The sequence below is a fragment of the Acinonyx jubatus genome, chromosome E3 (genome assembly GCF_027475565.1).
Source record: "Acinonyx jubatus isolate Ajub_Pintada_27869175 chromosome E3, VMU_Ajub_asm_v1.0, whole genome shotgun sequence".
NCBI lineage: Eukaryota > Metazoa > Chordata > Mammalia > Carnivora > Felidae > Acinonyx > Acinonyx jubatus.
The window spans coordinates 26,488,359-26,504,989 of NC_069398.1; the positions used below are offsets into that span (position 1 = coordinate 26,488,359).

General features: G+C 38.6%; 1 protein-coding gene across 3 annotated transcripts in view; it reads left to right on the forward strand.

The window, feature by feature from the left end:
- The window catches only part of BAZ1B (bromodomain adjacent to zinc finger domain 1B), a 72,719-nt gene that overhangs the window by 38,924 nt on the left and 17,164 nt on the right, over nucleotides 1-16,631 (forward strand). For all 3 annotated transcript variants that reach the window (XM_053213213.1, XM_027041958.2, XM_053213212.1), the window contains exons 8-13: nucleotides 6,395-6,533; nucleotides 7,027-7,157; nucleotides 9,166-9,271; nucleotides 10,213-10,311; nucleotides 13,388-13,565; nucleotides 15,492-15,674. In XM_053213213.1, coding sequence (XP_053069188.1) covers nucleotides 6,395-6,533; nucleotides 7,027-7,157; nucleotides 9,166-9,271; nucleotides 10,213-10,311; nucleotides 13,388-13,565; nucleotides 15,492-15,674 — 836 coding nt within the window. The remainder of the gene's footprint in view (nucleotides 1-6,394; nucleotides 6,534-7,026; nucleotides 7,158-9,165; nucleotides 9,272-10,212; nucleotides 10,312-13,387; nucleotides 13,566-15,491; nucleotides 15,675-16,631) is intronic.

Consider the following 16,631-nt stretch of genomic DNA (forward strand, 5'->3'; position numbering starts at 1 on the left):
CTGGCAGGCGTGTTCAGCCTGGCATTCTGCAGTGAGGGATGGTTTGAGATTAATGTGACACTGGCATCTTTTCTGGATTTAGTAAAGGACCAAAATCACAAATGGCCATAGTGGAAATAACCTATAATTTGGGAATCGCTGGCCTGGTTTCAAACCTTACCTCTGACTTAGCTGTATTCTTTTGGGCAAGTTACTTATTCATGCCTCAGTTCCCTTAACATGCTTGTTAAGATTGTTACAACAATTGAATGGCAGGGTCTTTGAAGCCCTCAGCACAGTTGCCAACTCAGGTATTAATCTTTCCCTTGTTAAGGTTTAAGAATGTAAAAATTTGGGACTTTGATAACTGTGTCAAACCTGAACATTTTTTTTAATGTTCAGTATTTTGAGAGAGAGAGAGAGCACCCGTGCTTGTGAGCAGGGGTGGGGTAGAGGGGGGCGGGAAACAGAGGAACTGAAGCAGGCTCTGCACCGACAGCAGTGAGCCCATTGTGGGGCTTGAACTCATGAACCATGAGATCATGACCTGAGCCAAAGTCAGATGCTAAGCCGACTGAGCCACCCAGGCACACTTGAACATTTTTGTAAACAGCTTTATTAAGTAGTTCACATACCATACAACTTGTCTATTAAGTGAATAACTCATAGTTGTTTTTTTAATGTGTTACTTAAATTTTTTTATTAATGTTTTCTTTTATTTTTGAGAAAGATACAGATTGCCAGCAGGGGAGGGGGAGGGGCAGAGAGAGAGGGGACACAGAATCTGAAGCAGGCACCAGGCTTTGAGCTGTCAGCACAGAGCTGGACATGGGGCTCGAACTCCTGAACCACGAGATCATGACCTGAGCTGAGTCGGATGTTTAACCGACTGAGCCACCCAGGCGTCCTGAGTGTTTTTTTAATAAACTTGAAAGTTTATCTTGAGAGAGAGAGAGAGTGCGAGTAGGGGAGGGTCAGAGAGAGGAGGAGAGAGAGAATCCCAAACAGTCTCTGCATTGTCAGCACAGAGCCCCATGTGGGGCTGAAACTCACAAACTGAGATCATGACCTGAGCTGAAACCAAGAGTCGGACACTTAACCAACTGAACCACCCTGGCACCCCCTCCCCCTTATATGTAACTTTCATCATAATTTTAGAACATACTCATCTCAGAAAGAAACCCTATACTCTTTAGCTATCATCACCCTGTCCATCCAGACTTGCCTTTTCTGACATATATAAATGAAATCCTATAATGAATGCATGGTCTTTTATGTCTGGTTTCTTTCACTCAGCATAATGTTGTCAAGGTTCATCCATGTTGTGGTAGTTATCAGTTTTCATTTCTTTTATGGCTGAATGATACTCCATTGTTTGGATATACCACATTTTGTTTATCCATTCATTAGTTGATGGATGTTTGATTTGTTTCCACCTTTTGGCTACTATGAAGACTGCTATAAGCATTGGTATATAAATTCTTGTGTGGATGTTGTTGTTTCTCTTAGGTATATACCAGAATTGAATTGCTGGGTCATATGTTCGCTATCCTCAACTGTTTGGGGGAACTGCTAGACATTTTCCAAAGTGGCTGCACAATTTTACTTACCGATGTACCTGTAGTGTATGAGAATTCTAATTTTTCTGCATCAACAACACTTGTTATTAAATGACTCCTTGATTCTAGTGGTTGTGAATTAGTATGTCACTGTGGTTTTGATATACGTTTCCTTGATGACTAATGATATCAGGCATCTCCATATGTGCCTCTTGGTCATTTGTGTTTCTTTGCAGGAATATTCCAATCTTTTGTCCATTTTCAAATTGGGTTGTCTTTTTATTATTAAATTGTAACAGATCTTTATATTTTCTAGATATAAATCCCTTATCAGATCTATGATCTGCAGATACTTTCACCCAGCTTTTGTGTTGTCTTTTTACTTTCTTGATAATATCCTTTGAAGCCCAAATTTTAAGTTTGAAAGTCCAATTTATCTATTTTTTCTTTGGTTGTTCTTAGTTTTAGTGCCATATCTAAGAATCTGTTGCCAAATCCAAGGTCTTTAACTCTTACATTTAGGTCTTTGGTTCATTCTGAGTTAATTTTTGTATATGGTATGAGGGTAGGGACCCAACCTTATTCTTTTGCATGTGGCTGTAATATCATTTATTCAAATGACTGCTCTTTCCCCACTGAATGATTTTGACACCCTTGTCAAAAATCATTTGACTGTGGAGCACCTTGGTGGTTCAGTTGGCTACAGCATCCAACTCGATTTTGGCTCAGTTCATGATCTCACTATTTGTGAGTTCAAGCTCCACATTGGCTCTGTGCTGACAGTATGGAGCCTGCTTGGGATTCTAATTCTCTCTGCCCTCCCTCACTTTTGCTCTCACTTGTGCTCTCTCAAAATAAATGAATAAACTTAAAAAAAAAAACACATCATTTGACTATAGACATGTTGTTTTTATTTCCGGACTCTCAGTTCTGTTGTATTGATCTGTCTGTCCTTAGCTCCAGTACCACGGTGTCTAGATTCTTGTTGCTTCGTAATAAGTTCGGAATTGGAGAAGTGTGAATTTTCTAACTTGTTCTTTTTCAAGATAGTTTTATATGTTCTGGGTCCCTTATAATTCCACAGTGGTTTTAGAATCAGTTAATTTCTGCAAAGAAAGCAGCTAGGATTCTGATAGAGATTGTGTTGAATCTGTAGATCACTTCCTTTAAAAAAATTTTTTTTTACATTTATTTTTGAGAGAGAGACTGAGCACAAGTGGGGAAGGGGCAGAGAGAGAAGGAGACACAGAATCGGAAGCAGGCTCCAGGCTCCGAGCTGTCAGCACAGGGCCCGATGCAGGGCTCGAACTCAAAAACCGCGAGATCATGACCTGAGCCGAAGTCGCTCAACCAACCGAGCCACCCAGGCGCCCTTATCAGTTCCTTTTTTTAAAAAATGTTTTCTTTCTGGGGTGCCTGGGTGGCTCAGTCGGTTGAGTGACCGACTTCGGGTCAGGTCATGATCTCGCGGTTTGTGAGTTCGAGCCCCGCATCGGGCCCTGGGCTGACAGCTCAGAGCCTGGAGCCTGCTTCGGATTCTGTGTCTCCCTCTCTCTGCCCCTCCCCCACTCATGCTCTGTCTCTCTCTCAGAAATAAACAAACATTAAAAAAACAAATTTTTAAAAGTTTTATTTTTGAGAGAGAATACAAGCAGGGAAGGAGCGGGGGGGGGGGGGGGGCGGGGGGGGCGTGCAGAGGATTGAAGCAGGCTCTGCACTGACAGCAGCGAGCCCAATGCAGGACACAGACTCCTGAACTGTGAGATCGTGACCTGAGCTGAAGCCTGACGCTCAACTGACTGTAGATAGGTCCCTGTAGATAGGTCAGTTTTGAGTATTGCTCTCTTAATGATATTTTGTCTTCTGATCCATGAACATCAGATGTTTTCTTTATTTAGATCATTACTTTCTTTCAACAAATATTTTGTAGTTTTCAAAGTATACATTTTGTACTTTGTTAAATTTATTCCTAAATTTTGACACCCAACGGTTCCGGTTTGCCATCCCTCATTCTGTATTTGTATCTCCCTTCTTATAATATCATGAGAACCTTAGTGTATCCATCAATATCAGTGTGTACTTATTTGCTCAGTCTTATGATGTACACAAAATAAGTTTCATAGTTGCTGTTACCCACAGTAAACCTGCTATGTTTATTGGGGTTTTTTGATTTTTAAGCTATTTTGATCGCTGTTACAGTATCCAACCTTAGGAAAGTTTCCAGCTTGTGAAATGAAGATGGTAAAAACCATTTATTTGTCAAAGTTGGATACTAAGAATTAGACAGATACGTAGAAATAACTTCAGTAGTTCTTTCATGTATATGTAATACTTCTTTTAAAACAGATTTTAAGGGCTCCTGACTGGCTCAGTCAGTTAAGCATCTGATTGTTGATTTCAGCTCAGGTCATGATCTCACATTTTGTGAGTTTGAGCCCCACATTGGGCTCTGTGCTGGCAGCACAGATTCTGCTTGGGATTCTTCCTTTCTCTCTGCCTTTCCTCTGCTTGTGCTCTGTCAAAATAAGTAAATAAATAAAACCTAAAAAAAAACCAAAAACAGGTTTTAGTTTATACTAAGTAAGGCCGCTGGAATGTTTTTACATATATATACACACGCACATATATGTGTATGTGTATGTGTGTGTGTGTATATATATATATATATATACATGTATATATACACACATTGCATTTATATGTGTGTACTTTCCAGTTTTAAAGTTATATATATATAGTCATTGTGTATATGTATATAATGTTATGTATGTAATAATTGTATATATATAACTATTATATACGTGTATGTATACATATGTGTGTGGGTGTATATATATATATATATATATATATATATATATATATATGTATGTATGTAATCACACTTTAGCTGTGTTTCACCAGAAATGTAATGATTTCTTCTTGAGTTTTCTTTTTAATGGTTTTTTAAGTTAAAAAAACATGTTTACTTAATTTTTGAGAGAGACAGAGTGTGAGCAGGGGAGGGACAGAGAAAGAGGGAGACACAGAATCTAAACCAGGCTCCAGGCTCTGAGCTGTCAGCACAGAGCCCAACATGGAGCTCGAACTAATGAACCATGAGATCATGACCTGAGCTGAAGTTGGATGCTTAACTGACTGAGCTACCCACGCACCCCCCTCTTTTTTTCAGTTTATTTATTTTGAGAGAGGTAGAGCCTGGGCAATTGAGGGAGGGGCAGAGAGAGAGGGAAGGAGAATCCCAAGCAGGCTCAGCACTGTCAACATGGAGCCCAATGCTGGGCTGGAACTCACCAACCATGAGATAATGATCTGAGCTAAAATCAAGAGTCATGAGGTGCCTGGGTGGCTCAGTAGGTTAAGTGTCCCGACTTTGGCTGAGGTCATAAGCTCATGGTCCATGATTTCAAGCCCCAAGTCACGCTCTGTGCTGACAGCTCAGAGCCTGGAGCCTGCTTCAGATTCTGTGTCTCCCTCTCTCTGCCCCTCCCTCATTCATGTGCACGCGCGCGCGCTCTCTCTCTCTCTCTCTCTGTCAAAAATAAGCATTAAAAAAAAAAGTCGGATGCTTAAAGCGCCACCCAGGCGCCCCTCTTCTTGGGTTTTTGAAGTGTTTCTTTCTGTGTGTTATATTTATCTTAACATAGGACAGAGGAAAGGCGGTTGATATTTATTTATTTATTTATTTATTTATTTATTTATTTATTTATGGCACTCTTAATTGATGTAGAGAAATAAGGGACAGAAACTGTTAATATTTTGCCAAGGCCAGTACTTGAATTAGAATTCAGGTCTTTCAGCGTCTCCGTCAGTTCTATAGCCTCTGAAACTAAATTTGGTCTTCTTTTTATGACTTGCCCTGAGTTTTTTGTTTATTTGTGGCCGTAGGAGAAAGAACTTGTATTGTGATGAAGCCATTACTGTTTTCATCATTACCTTTGTTAAGTACAAATTTACTGTAATCCTTGTTGCAAACATAGTTCCATTCAGGAGAGCAAACTTTGTTAAAGGTAACAAGTATCATGTTGGTTTTAAATAACTGAGATTTGTCTTGTTTAAAGTAACATCTGTAGATTGATGTGTTTTCCAGATTCTTATCATACTGTAGAGTCTGTCATTATTAGAAGATCAGTGTTACAAATTCTGGCCTTGTAAATAGCAGCACTGTATACTTACTGTTTCAAAATTTGTGACAGTTATAGAAAAACTGAAAAGACAAGATTACTGAGCTGCTTTTGTTGTTGAGAGAAATTTCTGGGTGGATGAATGATCGGGAATAAATTGAGGAAAACTTCTTTTTTTCATCTGTAACAGTAGTAACTTGCTGAATAACCAACCCCCGAATGGTATTCAGTATGCAGTGATGATGATTATCCACAAGTGCTTGCCTGCCCGCCCTTGATTTCTCAGTTCTTTTTGCTTGTCACCAAGGCTAATAAGCTGAATAATAATCAGCTTCCTCAGTATCAAAATATGTTTTCAAAATAACTATTCTGGTTTTATTCATTCTCATAATTTTGAGGATCAATTAATTCCCTTTAGGGACTGTTTTAATGTTCCATTTTAAATTATTAATAGAATTAATCTAATTTGATTATTAAAATTAGTAAGAAGTTACATTTTGAAGAGAATAGATTTTGCATTGAGTCGATGGTTGCGGTATCATCAGAATTCAAAGGACATAGGGCAACCACTTATAGCACATCATTTCTTATAACAGATCAGAATCAGGAGAAGGAAACTAATAAGGTTTGACAGAAAATCGACTTTATACTTTCTACTCTGTATTCTACTTAATTTGTAAGAATAGAATTTATTAGGGAAAAAAATCTAGTTGATTCTTTTATCTGTAACAGTGAAACTAGAACGTGAAGCTGAAGAAGAACGAATACGAAAGCACAAAGCAGCTGCTGAGAAGGCTTTCCAGGAAGGAATTGCCAAGGCAAAGCTGGTCATGCGCAGGACTCCTATTGGTACAGATCGAAACCATAACAGGTAAGTTACTAAACTTAATTTTTGTTATCTTCTAGAGCTGTTATATTGTTCCTAATTATGAAACTGCCTAAAGTACCAAGAATAGACAGGCTTCCCTATTTATGGATTTCAGAAACTATTGCTCTTCACACATTTATTGAATATTTTCTGTGCCACATGCTAGTTACAAAGTTAAGTAAGGCATGACCCTGTTCTTGAAGATACTACAAATATGAAACTTAAATTATTGTGATTTGCGAAATGTAATTCAAATAGAGTTTATTAAAAATAGCGATACATTTTGCATGTGTACATTGTGTGGAACCTAAACAGAAATATTAGAAGTTATAAAAATTACAGCTGTGAATCTCAAATTTCAAAAATGTTGGTATTCTGTGCCTTACTTTATCATTTGTATCTATCTGAATTTTCAGTGATATTGTGTGATCATCTCCACTAACAGTCATGCTCATAATCTGTCATTGTCTTACTAATATATGGTTGTGATTTATAGATACTGGCTCTTCTCAGATGAAGTTCCAGGATTGTTCATTGAAAAAGGCTGGGTACATGACAGCATCGACTACCGATTCAATCACCGCAAAGACCGTGCGGACTCTCCTGATGAGGATTACTGTCCCCGAAGTATGTATATATCTACCACTTCTTTTACCCTGCTTGAGTAGGGTCATTAATAAGGACTGTCTTTTCTCTGTCATTTTTTGCATTTGAAAGAATTCTTTATTGTCTTCTTAGGTAGATGTATTTGAGTGGGATGGGAGAATGTGAAATGCACGGAAGAAGGAAGGAAACTAACATTTGATTACCAATTTTGTTCCAGGTATAGTTTGAAAAGAGCTTGAATATTAGGATATTTGGGTATTAGATTTTATACAAGTAGTCTTCAAACTTTGTTCCTTAAAAGTCTCTTTGTAGGTACCTTAATGGCTGGAATTGAGGTGAAGGGGCTAAGAAGGCAGTTACACATCTTCCAAAACTTACTTATTCAGTATTTGTAGAGCATCTTGTGTGTGCCAACCAATTTTTCATGTTTTGCTACAAGATAGCAAACACGACAGATAAGGTCCTGAATGTTATTTAACTAAAATTCTAGTGAGGGGAAACAGCAAATAAGTAAAAATAAGTGACAGAGAAAGGGTCATAAAGGGATACTGATGTTCTTTTTCTTGATCTGGGTTCTAGTTACACGGGTCTATTTAGTTTGTAAAATAAATACAGAGGGGCACTTTTTTTCTTGAGGTATATATTGAATATATATTATATATAACAACATTTACATATATAATATGTATAATATTTCAAGAAAGAAATTAAAAGAAAAAATTTTTAATGAAAACAAATGGTGAGGTTAAGTCAGGATTTCTCAACCTTACTGACATTTTGGGTGAGATAATTCTTTGTAGTTGGGGGTCATTCCTGTGTATTGTAGGATATTTAGCAGCATCCCTGGCCTCAGTGGACTAGATGCAATAGTGACAGCCAAATATGTCCCTAGACATTGCCACATGGCTCCTGGGAGGCAGCCTGGCTCCCAATTGAGAACCCCTGGGTTAAATGATATGCAAGCTTCCTTCTAGCTCTGCTTTCTACAACCTAATGCAAATTACTTCTCAAATATTAGATCATTATATTTCTTGGAGAGATTTTTGTAAAATGCAGTTTTCCTTCATTTTAGAGAAACTCTTAACCCAAACTTAAAACTCAAAATTGTTAAAGAAATTAATATATAGCTCAAAGTTTCACAGGTATTTTCATATTGTGCATTGTATTAAGTGTTAGATTGTAGTACTTAGTAGAAAGATCTAGTTTTAGTAAACTTTGTAAATACCCACATGAGGGCAGTTGTATTTGAGAGCAGTAAATGTGAAGTCCGGATCTTCAGATCTGGGGGAGAGTTTCCAGCAGGAGGAGAGACTGATTTTATGATGTTCAAAAGCTTAATGGCTGTCTTTAGAAATCAGGTTTCCGTAGTTCTAGCTCTCAAGAGAGGATGGACATCAGTCCCTTCACTTCCAGCGCATCTTGGCGGATGTTGTTGCTTCATGTTCCCTCATTCAGGCATGGCAAGGTCACTTCAGAGTCACTTGACTCAAGACTACAGGGTCATGTGTTCTATTGCAGGGAAAGTGCCCGCAGGGTAAAGAGGGCAGAATGGGAGCAAGGGACAGGAGCCATGAGAGTATTAGTACAGGCTTCACATTGGCTTGAGATCTGTCTGTATTCATGTCCTAATGGTAGATAGGAGCTGGTTTACAAAAAAGTTAATCATGTTTGACATTTGAAGCCTCCAGGGGTAAGTTTATGGTTTTATATGTTTCAGTTGTCTCTACTTCACTACAGATGCACAAGAAGTAAATTGTTTGATAGTTATTCAGTGCTCCCATTCCATTCTAAGTTGCCACACTCTGAACCTTGGACTCTGCAGCTGTTCAGCTGCATAGAGAGTAATTATCTCAGATGATGTGCTGTACATAAGATGTTTAAGAGAAACTAGCACCTGCTGTACATTGGCTATATTCAATATGCAGCATCTGTGTTATTAGTTGTTGGCTTTGGCACTGTGTCCCACTGAGGTCTGAAAGTAGGAGTTGGGTATTTACTATATTCAACCAAATGTTTTAATTTTTTTTAGGTAAGAAAGCAAACCTAGGCAAAAACGTAAGCATGAACGTACAACCTGGCCCATCAGCAGAAGTTGCTGTGGAGACCACCATACCCAAACAAGGACAGAATCTATGGTAATGTGAGCATTTATCTGGTTGCTCTGTTTTTTTCTTTTTTCACGTTAAAATATTTTAGGGACACCTAGGTGGCTCAGTCGGTTGAGCTTCTGACTTGATTTTGGCTCAGGTCATGATCTCACAGTTCAATTGGTGAGATCAGGCCCTGCGTCATGCTCCGCACTGACAGTGTGGAGCCTGCTTGGGATTCTCTCTCCCTCCTTCTCTGCTCCTTCCCTGATCACACGCCTGTGTGCACATGTTCACACTCTCTCCCAAGATAATAAATTAAGAAAAAGAAGGAAAATATTTAATATAGTGATACCAGTGATTATTAAGATCATTTTGTATGACTTTGATTTCTTGAATATGTAAACTCATTGCTTTAAAAGCACACTTTTTTTTTTTTTGATAATATATTTTTTCTAACCTCTGGAATTTTATTTCCCCCTTATAAAGTAACTGTGTATGTTCTGTAATAGATCTTACGTTACGTTGGCAGTGCTTTTAATTCTGGGAATAGATTTAGGATTTTCATCTTTATTAATTAAAGAATAAAATATTGTATACATAGTAATAATCTTTTGTGTCAGTTCTCTTTCAGGCAGGGAGCTAGGTTTTGAGAGGGTCCCTTTCACTTTGTGATTGCATTAACTGTTCCACCTGTTGGTTTAATGACCTTTTATCTTTTAGTTTTGTATATAAGTTTACTCTTTTGAAGGTGTGTGACAACTGTGCTTATTAACTTTATAAAATTTGTCTATTTTAGTAGGAAACATTGGCTTCAATATTCTAGGGTAAACTTAACATTACACTTCATGGAAATAGTAAATTATTCTACTTGTAAGCAAGTTTGGAATTCTCTCCCAACTCCCACCAACAACCCTGGGTCTCTGTAGATCTCTTTCTTAGTATTTGATTGTTTTTCAGAGTCACTAGGTCTGTTTTGCTCCTTGCAGGTTTTTATGTGATAGTCAGAAGGAACTGGATGAGTTACTAAACTGCCTTCACCCTCAGGGAATAAGAGAAAGTCAACTTAAAGAGAGACTGGAGAAGAGGTAAGGACTTTCATCTTGCTCCTCATGGCTTCTCTTCAGCATTTAAATATCTTAGGGGATCTTTGTTTGTTTATTCATAAAAGCTGTTAAAATACATTTTTTAAAAGTGTCTGTAACCCTTTAATGTCCTTGTTGCTTGGTATTTTCTTGACTCCTGCTTATTTGGAAAAGTCTGCTTTTAAACTTTAACGTATGTACAGGGTGGCAGGGTTATTTGTTGGTTAGTGTGTGCCGTGCAGCGAGCTGAGGTCCTCATTGTGGTTAGGCATCTTTGCAAGGTCAGTGCCACATCAGTTGGCGTTCGGAAGTATTCTGTCAATATTGAAAATAGCCAAAAAATGCAAACAACCTAAATGTCCTTCAGTTGACGGATGAACAAAATGTAGCATCGCCGTAAATTGAGCGACAAAAGAAAGTACTGGTACATGCTACAACGTGGCTGAAACGGTGGAGTCAAAGAAGCTAGGTAAACAGACACATGTTTTAGGATTCCATTTGTGTAAGACTTTCAGAATAGACAACTCCATAGAGACAGAAAATATACAGGTGCTTTCCAGTGGGTGGGGGACGGGGAGAATTGGGAGCGACTGCTCACAGGTGTGGGATTTCTTCATGAGGTGATGGAAGTCTCGGAATTAGGTAGTTTTGATGGTTCCACAACATAAAAGCCACTGAAGTGTATGCTTTACAATGGTGAGTTTAATGTTAATGTGGATTCTGTCTTAAAAAGCCCCTCAAAACAAAAACTGTCTACATCTGAGATTTGCTAGTGTCCGTCCTGCTCTAGCCGTTGTTCCTGTCAAAGACAGGGCAAAGTTTTGGCTTAAGGCTGCCTTTAGTATCAAGTGCACACTTTCATGGTTTAATTTAGGTTTGGTTGAAGAGAGAAGGAAAATACCATTCAGTACGTTGCAAGTTCTCCAGACTTTTGTGAGTGATGGTGGGTACAGTATACTAGTTTTAGTCTCGTACTTAATGTGGAGATTAATTAAAATTGCATTCTGAATCATGGTGTTTTAATATAGATATGACCGGGCAAATTAAGAAAGACAAGGAAAAATGTCAATACATAGAATCACAAAGGAATATAGTTCTGTGACTTTCCTTCTGTTTGGGTAAAGTATTTTTGATAGTTGGAATTAAAAACAAAACTTAAACTTTTTTCTTTTGTTGAACAGTAAAAAAATCTCACATACCTTGTTTTGCTGATTTTGAACTTTTTAAAGGCTATCAAGCATATGTGGTCTTTGAGATGTAATGTTTTTTAGTTAGCATTCTTATACTAAAAAATCATTGTGTTTAAGTGAAGTATAGTTGATATACAATATACTAGTTCAGGTTCCATCCGTGATTTTTATAACTGAACTCCCATCATTTTCCTTTCTATATATGATTCTGTGAATTTGTGTAATCTTTGTGAATCTAATTTATCTGTTCTCTTGTTGGTGGTTATTTGAATTTCCTTTGGGTGGCCAAGGGGATAAGGATAGGATAATGTATCACAAACCATTTGAGGTTCAAATTTATAAAACAAAAATGTATATGCTCTTTTCAAGAAAATAAGTGATGGAGGATATAGAGTGTGCACTCAATTATCTCAATAAAAAAAGGAATTTAAAAACAAAATGATAGATACCAGGCCAACTGGAAACAGAGAAGTGAAGTTTTTTATTATATCCATCAACATTTATAAAAGATAATCATATACTCAGCCACAAAAGCAATCTCAACAGATGTAAGGGGTGCCTGGGTGGCTCAGTGGTTAAGCATCTGACTTTGGCTCAGGTCATGATCTCACAATTTGTGAGTTCAAGCCCGGCATCAGACACTGTGCTCACAGCTCAGAGCCTGGAGGCTGCTTCAGATTCTGTGTCTCCGTCTCTCTGTGCCCCTACCCGTTCATGTTCTGTCTCTCCCTCTCCCTCTCCCTGTCTCAAAAATAAACATTAAAAAAAATTTTTTTTAAAGTAATTTCAGGGGGCGCCTGGGTGGCGCAGTCGGTTAAGCGTCCGACTTCAGCCAGGTCACGATCTCGCGGTGCGTGAGTTCGAGCCCCGCGTCAGGCTCTGGGCTGATGGCTCAGAGCCTGGAGCCTGTTTCGGATTCTGTGTCTCCCTCTCTCTCTGCCCCTCCCCCGTTCATGCTCTGTCTCTCTCTGTCCCAAAAATAAATAAACGTTGAAAAAAGAAATGAAAAAAAAAAAAAAAAAGTAATTTCAGGATACATTCTCTGATCAGATTATGATAAAGTTAGAAATAAATTCTTTAAAGATAACCAAAGGATCTTAACTGAAAGTTAAATGTATTTCTAGATAACGTATCAAAGAAGAAAATAAAAGGGAATTCTAGAAAGCAAGGAAAGGGAAATCCTTTGTAAGAAAACCCATGGGATACAGTGAAGGTTGTATTCAGAGGAAAATAATATGAAAAGTGCTTGGAATGAACGAAATGGAAACTTAGTCTAACTCAACGGAGATGACCTTGAGCTTTAGTTTTCATTTTGTTGTAAGAAGCCAACAGAGAAGAGAGTCTGCTGCTGGGACTTCAGCAGGTTAATCTGTAGTGTGAGAGTGAACTTGAAGGTCCTTCTATAGGGTCTCTGCTCAGTTTCATGTTTTTTTCTATGTTGTAAGGAATTCCAGGCAGGTGATTTAAAGTTATCTCAGGTTGGTAGCAATTCCTGGCAGCTGACATGAGCAAGTGCACATTCTTTGTGGAGAAGTAAGCTTCAAACCAGGCCTCAAAGAATTTCCACAGATAGAAATCCAAGAAACTCAAGGTAAAAAGGTCAAAACAAAACCCAGACCAGGAAATGTGAATGAGAGCCAGGTATAAAGCAGTCCACTTCAGATACTGGGATTATCAAATACAGAATAAAAGAAGGGTGTTTTTAAAATGAATAAGAAAAATTTGAGAATTTGTGCAAGAAACCGTGGGTCTGAAGAAACACCCAGGAGAGATGAAAACAGTCTGAGTAAGTCTTCTAGAAATGAGACCTGCCATTCAAGTCGTTGAAATTTATAGACCGTTTTGAAATGTTCCTTTATTTCCCCTTCCCTCTACCCCAACTTTTCTAGGTACCAGGACATTATTCATTCTATTCATCTGGCCCGGAAGCCAAATTTGGGTCTAAAATCCTGTGATGGCAACCAGGAGCTTTTAAACTTTCTTCGTAGTGATCTCATTGAAGTTGCAACAAGGTTACAAAAGGGGGGACTTGGTTATGTGGAAGAAACATCAGAATTTGAAGCTCGGGTAAGAACATAAACACCCAATGAAATCTGTTACTTCTGTAAACTCAATTCGAAATTGTGCCCTGATGTTCTTGACTTCCCCAGATGACCCCGGAAATCACATGTGGGTTTGTCCTGAAAGACCTGTGGAACCAAAAATTCTCTGTGTACATGTGGTATTTTTCCTTTGAGATCTGGAAAATCTCATCATACACTTAGATCCTTTGTTCAAAAAGAGTTTTTCTATTTTTTTTTTTTTTAAAGATGTTATTTTTAATCTCTACACCCATTGTGGGGCTTGAATCCACAACCCCGAGATCAAGAGTCAGACACTCCACCAACTGAGCCAAGCTCTCCAAAAATCTCTTTTCTATTAAGTTGAATAGAAAACTGGTTTTGGAGTCACAGTTCTGGAACATTGCTTAACGTATCTGTTATTTAACATTCCCATGTAATTGGTGCCTATGCTTTAAGGTCTGAAACATGTTTGTGTATTCCCATTTGTCCATCCTTGTCACTGATTGGCTCAGAAGGGTTTGCTTAATGTTGGGTAGCACTGGTGCTGGTGAATGGATACATTTCAAGGCCCATTTACGGTCTTGTCATTTACTGCTCCAAAAGACTGTCACGTGCTGTGGATGAACCAGTTCAGGAGACCCCATGTTCCACGTGAGGTAGGTTTAGTATATACCACAGCCTGAGAGAAGATTGGAAAATACTATCCATCAGTTGTTGTAAAGTGGTTTTTACTGATTTTAAATGATAAAGTCCATATAACTCCAAAGGTAATAACATTTGTGGGTTTTTTCAAATTATACGTATGCATTAAACATGTATTAGTTGTGTGATTTTTTTTTATGAGCAGTTGCATCTTTTCTCCCCATTTTTCCTAATTTATAAATACATTCCGTTGTTCTCCGTCTTTATATTACTTTGGGGTACATAATAACGGTAGGAGTTGATAGGGTAGATGTCTTACAGCCAGACTTCCATATTTCTGTGTCTTTACTATTAGAATTAATAAAACATATATGCAGCTTTCTCTCCATTTATTTATTTATTTATTTATTTATTTATTTATTTATTTATTTATTAAAGTAATCTCCATGCCCAGTGTGGAGCTCACACTCCCCATCCTAAAATCCAGTCTTTTGCTCCACTGACTGAGCCAGCCAGGCACCCCCAGCCTTTTCTCTGTAATTTGGTTATGAATGCGTGGCACATTTCCTGAGAAAAAGGATTTAAACATCTTTGTTGTTCTTAATGATGTTTTTAAAGAATTCTTCAACCCTAAAGGATTTTGCCAGTTTCAAAATCAACATACACTTTTTTGTTTATTTAGCAAATATTTATCCATTGCCTGCTTTGTGCCAGACCCAGGCTCATACCTTGCTAACATCAGGTTGCCATCATTCATCTTTATTTCTTTGTTGTTCTAAAATGCTATCTCTAATTGACATGTTTTGTGTGACTGAGAAGGTAGTGTTCACTTAAGTGCATGCTTTGAATCAAAATGATTTCCTTATCCAGGACATAAATGAGAGGCTTAGGTGAAAAAGTATGGAAAGCATATTTACCTGGCTTATATAGTTTGTAAACCGGTGGGTCAGGTCATGTTTATTTTCCTTCTCATTTTCTCTCTGCCTTGAGACTGCAGTTTGTACATAGTAGGTACTCAGCTGCTGAGTGAATGAATGACTTCTTGAGTGGAGCAAGTTTCAGCATCCCGTGGGTCCCATTGCCAGGGAAAATAATAAGTTGCTTTTCAATGTATAAACCACCCACTGAACTGAGGCACCGAGGTAAATTCATGCTATGTGACCCATTTGGGGCCCAGGTTGATTTTAATTTAGTTGAGGATAGTCTCCTCGCATCTTGGCCTTTCATTCATTCTGGTGTTTCCATCTTGGCCTTTCATTCATTCTGGTGTTTCCATCATTTCCTGTAGGTGATCTCATTAGAGAAACTGAAGGATTTTGGTGAGTGTGTGATTGCCCTACAAGCCAGTGTCATAAAGAAGTTTCTCCAAGGCTTCATGGCTCCCAAACAAAAGAGAAGAAAACTCCAAAGCGAAGATTCAGCAAAGACAGAAGAGGTGGATGAAGAGAAGAAAATGGCAGAGGAAGCAAAGGTATTTTGTTCATGAAGATGCAGTTTCATGACTGTGGAAGAGTGCGGTCTGGTTTTAAAATGGTCTCACCCTGTGATTTTACCTTCTGTAAGCACTGTTCCTGCACCAGTGGTCCATTTTTGTCACTTTCACTAAATTTTGTGGTTTTCAGATTAGTCTGTGGAGCAGAGCTGGATAATGGCTCAGAGTGTCCCCAGCCCCTTTTGCCAGAGCTGATTTCTTTTTAAAAGGTGGTAGCAGTTTTTAAGTTTTCAAAAATGGTAGAATACTCATAATGAGCACTTAGTCATTTTAGCCATTTCTATGCTCTTTGTCAGTTGTGTGTCGAGTACCTACAGTATTATGTAGCCATCTCCCCTGTCCATCTCCAGAACCTTTTTACCTTTGCAAGCTGACACTCTGCCCCTTAAAGACTGAACTACCCATTTCACTCTCCCCTCAATCCCTGGCAACCACCACTTTCTTTCTGCGTCTGAATTCAACTAGTCTGAGCACCGTTACATAGAAGTGGAATCATGCTATTTGTCCTTCTGCGACTGGTTTATTTAACTTAGCATAACGTCTTCAAAGCTCATCTGTGTTATATTACGTGCCAGAATTTCCCTTTTAAGACTGAGTAATAGTCCATTCTGTGTATATACCACATTCCATATTCATCCGTCCATGCACACTTGGGTAACTTCCACCTTGTGGCTCTAGTGGGTGATGCTGCTGTGGGCCTTGAGAGCTTGCTGGGAGCCTCTAGCAGGGGAGTGCCACTGTATACCCTTGACTGAAGAATGGTCCTGCTCTATGGGGGAAGGTTCAGGAGGGCTGTACAGTGAGGGAGGAAGGATACACTCAGCTAGCCCACCACACGTGCCAGATCCATCCTGGAGAACTGGCATGACAGATATTGCAGCCGGTGGCCCTCACATCCAGTAATGCTGCTTTAAACACCAGCATACAGCTATCTGT